Consider the following 7298-nt stretch of genomic DNA (forward strand, 5'->3'; position numbering starts at 1 on the left):
GCAAGACAATGGCCAACAGGTACATGAAAAGATGTTCAACATCACTAATTATCAGGGAAATGCAAATCAAAACCACAAGGAATTATCACCTCACACCTGTCAGAATGGCTAGAATCAAAAAGATAAGAAATAACAAGTTTTGTCGAGGATGTGGAGAAAAAAGCACCCTTGTGAATTGTTCCAACCACTGTGGAAAACAGCATGGAAGTTCCTCAAAAAAATAAAAATTGAAATAACATATAATCCAGTAAGTCCACTACTGGGTATTTATCCAAAGGAAACTAAAACACTAATTTGAAAAGATACATGTACCTCAAAACAAACAAAAAAAAGTTTTATGTACCTCTCTGTTTATTGCAGCATTATTTAAAATAGCCAAGATATGGAAGCATATGGAAGCAACCTAAAGTATCCATCAATAGATAAATGGATAAAGATGTTGTATGTGTCAACATATATGTGTGTACACACACACAACAGAATATTACTCAGCCACAAAAAGGAGTGAGATCTTGCTATTTTTGACAATATGGATGGACCTAGGGGATACAATGCTAAGTCAAGTAAGAGAAAGACAAATGCCATACGATTTCACTTATACATAGAATCTAAAAAACAAAACAAATGAAAAGACAAGAAAACAGAAACAGATTCATAAATACAGAGAAGAAACTTGGTGGCTGGAAGAGGGGACAATGAGGCAATAGGCAAAAAGGTGAAGGGGACTAATATAAAATAAATAAGTCACCAGATGAAAAGTATACCATAGGGAATATAGCCAATGATACTATAATGACATATGGTGACAAATGGTTAAAAAAAAAAATCTGTAACACAGCTTTAATTTGCACATTCTGTAAACCAGTATGAAAATAGTTAAGTTCAATGCAAATAAGAACCGATAAATCTTGGAGCACCTAGCTGGCTCAGTCAGAAGAGCATGGGACTCTTGATCTTGGGGGTTGTGAGTTCGAACCCCACACTGGGGATAGAGATTACTTAAATACATAAGTAATCAAAAAAAAAAAAAAAGATGGGGATTAACATAAGAATTTAAAAAATTAAAAAAAAAAAGAGAGAGAGAACTGATAAATCTTCATAAGTACGGCCAATTTTTGCTTATGCATGGAAAGCAATGGAATAAGAATTAAATATACACTTGAAGAAACATGCCTGCAGATCTGTTTCAGCAGGGCTTTCATTTTCATCATCTTCTGCTCTGACATCAGAATGACAATCTTCCTCAGCTTCTGCCTGAGGGGAGAAAAACCAAAAGAATTCATCAGGAATATGCGAACATCAGTTTCCCTCTGTAATCCACATCTCCTTGAGCTACCTGTCCAGTGAAATATTTAGTTGCTTCTCTCTAGGTATCCCCTTCACAGCTAAGTTTAATTATTTGATACTTTAGTAACATTGTAGAATAAACAACTTCACTGTGCTTCAGTTAAAATGTTTTGGTAGGTGATTTAAAACAACTTTGCTTCAAAAAATAACGTAGTGGCAGCATAGAGTTCAGCAAATAGTTTTTGTTTCATGGATCACTTAAAATTTGACTGTTTTTAGTCCATATTTGGATGTTCTTCCTTTTACACGGCTGGTATGTTCCCAATACGTGAATATGACTTTTGTCTATTATTTTAAATGTCCTAGGAAAGCTCATTAATCAAAGACATGTAGTAGTGAATGTTTTTGTAAAGAAGCCTGTTCTGTTTCACAAACCCAGATTTTTATACACTGGATTGATTTAAAGTGGAATAAAACTGGACTGGAATTACTGTGGAATGGCCTGCGGCTTAGTACACGTCTCAGGTCAGTTTCCTTACATTCTATCCTTGTATTATTCTCAATATATGTTTGCTAAATTAAACCGAATCCTACCTATCAGGGAAAATGACATGTTGCCTCAGGTCAGTCTGTTGGCTAACAGACTTACTAGCAAATGGGACTTGCTCAACACTTCATGTGTTCAGTCCTATAATGTAACAATAGGGGAAATGACCTGAGGGTCAGAAATAAATAATGAAACCAATTTCACTTGCTCCAAAGATGTAAGCTTAATAATTGTAGATTTTCATTGTGATTTGTTTCTAGGACAAAACCATTTATATTAACACATATTTCTGAACTCGGCCACCAGACATGCGTGCAGTACTTTACAGAGCAACATAAATAAGCCCCACATCTTATCTCTGACTACCAGGCTCAAAGCAGAGGTGCCATTAAGTCTTGAAGTAGTTGGTATAAAATAAAGTGCTAGGCTCACTGTAAAGGATAAATTAATGAAAAAATAAATGAAAGAGGCCAAGATTCTGAATTAATTTCCAGAAAACTGGAAAATGGAAGCATTAATGTATCATCAAATATATTTTTTCGTCTCTTTAAGCTGGGAGCTTTCCTACTAATAGGAAAATACATAATGAAGGACTCTGAATTTATAGATCCCATTGAAAAGGCTCTTTCCATTCTCCAGTAAGAGGCTGATTTATTACTGTAAACGCTAAGTACAGGGAAGGGACCTGAGCTCCCTAGGGTATCCCCTTAGTAACTCAACCTTCTAACTCTATCCGAACAGTCATGCTAAAGTGACTTTTTTTTTTTTTTAAAGATTTTATTTATTTATTTGACAGAGAGAGACACAGCGAGAGAGGGAACACAAGCAGGGGGAGTGGGAGAGGGAGAAGCAGGCTTCCCGCCGAGCAGGGAGCCCGATGCGGGGCTCGATGCTGGGATCTTGACCTGAGCCGAAGGCAGACACTTAACGACTGAGCCACCCAGGCGCCCAAAGTGACTTCTTTCAAGAGCTTTCCCTGCTCTCTCCAGGTCCAAGCTCTTGCATATGCTGCTTGTTCTCTCCATCAGGAATAATTTCTTCCTCACTTGGCTATTTCTCACCCTTTAAGGTTCAGCTCAGGGATTATCCCGGTAAGAAGCATTTTCTGCTCCTGTGAATTGCCTTTGTTTTCCTACAAAACCTGGGCTTATATCACAGCACCTAACACTTGTATTGACATTTTGTCTCTTCCCTAGAGTCAGTGCACTGGGAACAAGGATCAGTCATGTTTGTCATCTCAGAGAGCAAAACACATTGCTTGAATCATAGTAAAAGCCTGTCCAGGCCTCAGCTTTCACATCTGTAAAGAGAGGGTGTTGGATGTGGTAACCTCCGAGGTCCCTTTTCATATATGACATTCTATGATTAAAAGTTTACCATGAATCACCTTTGGTGATTTGATCTGGTTATACTGAAGATCTAATATTGTGCTGGGGGCCTAGCATTATGCCAGGCTACTAATAAGTACTCAAAAAAATTGCCTGAATTAATAAATAGAGTCATGCGGACGTATAGTGCATATCTCAAGGATGAGGAAAAGCAATGAGAAATCCATAATACACAAAGCACCTTCTCCCCTGAGTTCCTGTGTTATTCTTGAATAAATAAATTACTTTGATTCTGGCAGTACGATAACCATTAAACTATCAAATTGGGAGTTTTACTACATTTTGCCAACTCAAATACCACTTGAAATAAGTAGGTCCCCAGCTGTCACCCAGAGATTTTCACTTTATTTTTCATAATTGAATCTGACCTACACAGCACCTTTCGCTTGAATAGTTTATGTCTCCATCATTTTACTCCTGTTTTACACACAGGATTAATGAAATATAAAAAGTTAAGTGATTAATCCTGGTTAGAGAACCACTTCTGAAAGCTGAAGGGCATTGTCAATTACTGCTTTTTCTATCCTCCAGGTTAACTTAATAAATTCTTTCAGCCATCCATTTATTCAATAAATATTTGACTGTCTACGATGAACTCATTAGTTTAGTATCATTTCACACTTGATTCATTTAATCCTAGCCAGAGATTAGTTTCTTAAATGGGAAATTTATTCAAAACCAAAGAAAGGTAGCATAGAGCAGAGACTACATATTCCAGCATGCAATAGTCCCATGGAATTTGCGTTGTCAATTTCTGGAGCTTAACTCAGTGTCTCTCCATTTGGACCGCACTGACGCTGCTCAGGCCCTCACCGCTACGAAGTGAGACATAATCCCTCTGATCCCACACCGCCAGTACCGCCTGCCAACATCCTACCCTCCGCACTGACGTGTCATGGGGCAGGTGCGTCCTAATCCCAGGACTCCTTAAAGGACCTGAACGGCTTCTCCGTGGGTACTGCTTTCCGGAGGGGTAGCAATCAACAAGTGTCCCCGTTTGCCAAGGCTCCCTTCCGCGCCCGCCCCCCCCCCCACGCCAGTTTTAGACGCTGCAATGGCTCACCTCAACCTATGCTCACTGCTTTTGATAAAATCCCTCGAGGAGGGTAAGATTGGCTCAATGTCCTCAGCGAACCAAGAAGAGGCATTCTTCTCTGCTGTCCTGCACACCCGCGCTTCCTCACATCGGGTCCCGGCTACTGGGGAGTTCAGCAGGAAGGAACCCCGGGGAGCGGTCAGGGCTGGCACCCGCTCCACTCCCGCTCAGGCCAAGGGCCCTACAGTGGGTGGCGGCCGAGCAGCTGCCACTCCTCCCAGTCTCCACTTCCCGCTCTCTAGGGGCTCCCCCCAGGCCTAACCCCTTGTGCACACCGCACTCCCGCCTCGAAGCGTCCCTCCGAGCCCCCTCCCGGGTTACCATGCTGGCGGGGCAGCCGGCCGCGGTCGGGGGCTCTCCGCGCCCCCTCTGCACCGCTCCCCCGAGGAGGTGTGCTGGGTGTCCGGGTGTCTACTCCTGCCCGTCTGCTGCAACAGGGCTTAGCAGAGTTCTCGGTCGGAGAAGCGCACCAGGCAGCGGCAGTAACTGCGGGCCCGGCGTACGGCAGCCATCTTCGTGGGGCAGGGGGCCAGATCCGGGCGCGCTAGAGCGACGGCCGGGAAGTCGCCGAGCGGAGGGACGCCCGCTGCCAGCGGAGGCCGAGGACCGTGCGAACACCAGAACGTCGGCGCTGCTGGAAACCCCGGACGCCGCGGCGGAGCTGCCCCCTCTACTGCGGAAACCTGGGTCGACGCACTGAGCATGCGCAGTATCGCACTGCCTGCGTGCGCCTCACGGCTCCCCTGCCTCGCGTGCGCTGCCTAGTGGAGGGGTCGGTGGTGCGGGCCCACTGTGTGCGCGAGGCTGAATTGGCAGTCAGGTCACCAATTTGCTGACCCCAAATTCAACCCACGTATTTGTCTCAGTGACCCCTTATGCAAATTTGAACCACCATTATCTAAATAATGTGTATAACTCAAATTTAGGGTTGAGACCCTAAGGCAAACATTCCTTAAAGAGCACTGAACTTGGTGCTCTGAGGGGTCGCTACACGCTTTTCGGGGGTTGTCTAGAGTCCCACGCCAGGAATGCAGGGAAATAGTGAAACTCCACTATAGTCACAGGCTGTTACAATGACTAAACTTTTTGAAAGCACGGATCTGGAGGCTGAGGAAAATATAGGCTTAAGAGAGAAGCAAGAGGAAAATAGAGCCACCGCAAGGCATGTCTTACTACAGATCCCATCATGCAACGGGAGAAAGACGTTGAGGCGGCTCCTAAGGCCCTGAAACCCGAGTCCTGCGGAGACGGCGCTCGAGATGTACTCTGGGATTTGTAGTCCGCTGTTTCTCATAAAGTGCCGGAACTTACCCGCGATACTAGCCCCGCCTGTTAAAAGTCCAACACCTGACTTTGTTTCCTAAGAAGACCCTCTTATTTATCAGGCAATTTATTATTTTTCCACACTTTACATTATTTTCATTACGGAAGTTTGCATGCTCTGTGAAAACCTACAGTCTTACAGCTTCTTACCTTCTTTCGGCGAACATTTACTGAGTTTCTATGATTTCTACCAGGCGTCAGGTACTATAGCAGTGATCAGGTTTCCAAGACACTAGTTCATCGAGCCCACAGAATTTAAGTCTCTTATCCATTATTTTATTCTGGAGATATTAGAAATGCAATACATCTTCGGCAGAAAAATAGAGTAATAAAGGGGGGGTGGCAAAATGGTGAGCTGCTTTCTTTTAATATTAGGATCCACCCTTCGGATAGGTGTTTTTATTTGCTCCCTAAATCAGCTACCTAGAAAAAGTAACTTCATGTTTAACGAAGGCCAAAAAATTTAAGTTTTTAATTTTTAAAGGAAACTTAAAAAGCCTTTTAAAGATGACTTTCCTCCCAATGACCTATTTAAAATTGGATTTTGCAATTTAAATGGGGGGGGGAAGGTCAGATGTTAGGATTTATAATTGAAGAAAATGATATATGTAACTCAACACAAAAAATCAGTTTCGCAAATGAACAATGAGGTATTGAAATGTTTTCAGAACTACTCAATTTCATTAAACGTGTTCAATGCTAATTTAAGATATCTTGGTTAATTAATACAGATGATTTCTATTCTTGCTAATAATAAAGCTTAATAAAATAATAATTAGCATTCATAATGATAAATTAAGCACCTATTTTATTAAAATGCCATTATGGGGGCACCTAGGTGACTCAGTCAGTGAAGCATCTGCCTTCAGCTCAGGTCATGATCCTGGGGTCCTGAGATCTATCCCTCATCGGGCTCCCTGCTCAATGGAGAGCCTGCTTCTCCCTCTCCCTCTGCTGCTCCCCCTGCTTGTGCTCTTTCTCTCTGTCTCTCTGTCAAATAAATGAATCATAAATAAATCATAAATAAATAAATAGATAAATAAAATGCTGTTTTGTTTCAGTTACTAATGTTCTATTTTAGACAAGTATCTGCTGTATCCACTAGACTTCAGGTTTGTATTATCCTATCATATTATGTTTACAGGATTGTAATTTTCCTGACCTAAATCACTTACTAGCTCAGTGGACCCTTGTTAAAGGTAGACCAAGAGAGTATTTGCTGGGTAGACTTGCTTGGACAACTGGATTTGACTAAAACTGGTAATTTCAGATACTTTAAAAATCACTTTTCATGGGAGTAGTTATATAATTTGTTAGGTTACCCCTCTTGTCTCCCTATCTTTTCATTGATAAAGACTTTCAATTTTCATTTGCCATATGGTTTGGGGGGTGTTAATATGGATAAACACAAGACTGCCAAGGGGCCAGATGATCCTTTCCCATCTGGGACATGTATCTTGTGGGTTTCTTCTATAGGAGCAAGAAGAGAGAGGGATTCAGGTCTTTGTCATAGATTCTATTAGGAAAAAACAATGCCTTGAGTTCTTAGAATTCAAAAATAAAAGGAGAGAAAATCGATATCGTGATGAGCTGGAGAATTTAAACTCAGAGAAAGATCCACAGTGTGTAAATGGACTATTCCTTTATGGATTAAAAT

At 41.9% G+C, this 7298-nt stretch overlaps 1 protein-coding gene across 2 annotated transcripts in view; it reads right to left on the reverse strand.

Moving 5' to 3' along the window:
* FBXO9 (F-box protein 9) overlaps positions 1-5005 on the reverse strand; it is a 40019-nt gene extending 35014 nt beyond the window's left edge. For both annotated transcript variants that reach the window (XM_044917249.1, XM_021691889.1), the window contains exons 1-2: positions 4640-5005; positions 1174-1254 (exon numbers count right to left, since the gene is read on the reverse strand). In XM_044917249.1, coding sequence (XP_044773184.1) covers positions 1174-1254; positions 4640-4642 — 84 coding nt within the window. In that variant the 5' untranslated portion in view covers positions 4643-5005. The remainder of the gene's footprint in view (positions 1-1173; positions 1255-4639) is intronic.
* Between the last annotated feature and the right edge of the window lie 2293 nt (positions 5006-7298).

Source organism: Neomonachus schauinslandi, chromosome 8, assembly GCF_002201575.2.
Source record: "Neomonachus schauinslandi chromosome 8, ASM220157v2, whole genome shotgun sequence".
Lineage (NCBI taxonomy): Eukaryota > Metazoa > Chordata > Mammalia > Carnivora > Phocidae > Neomonachus > Neomonachus schauinslandi.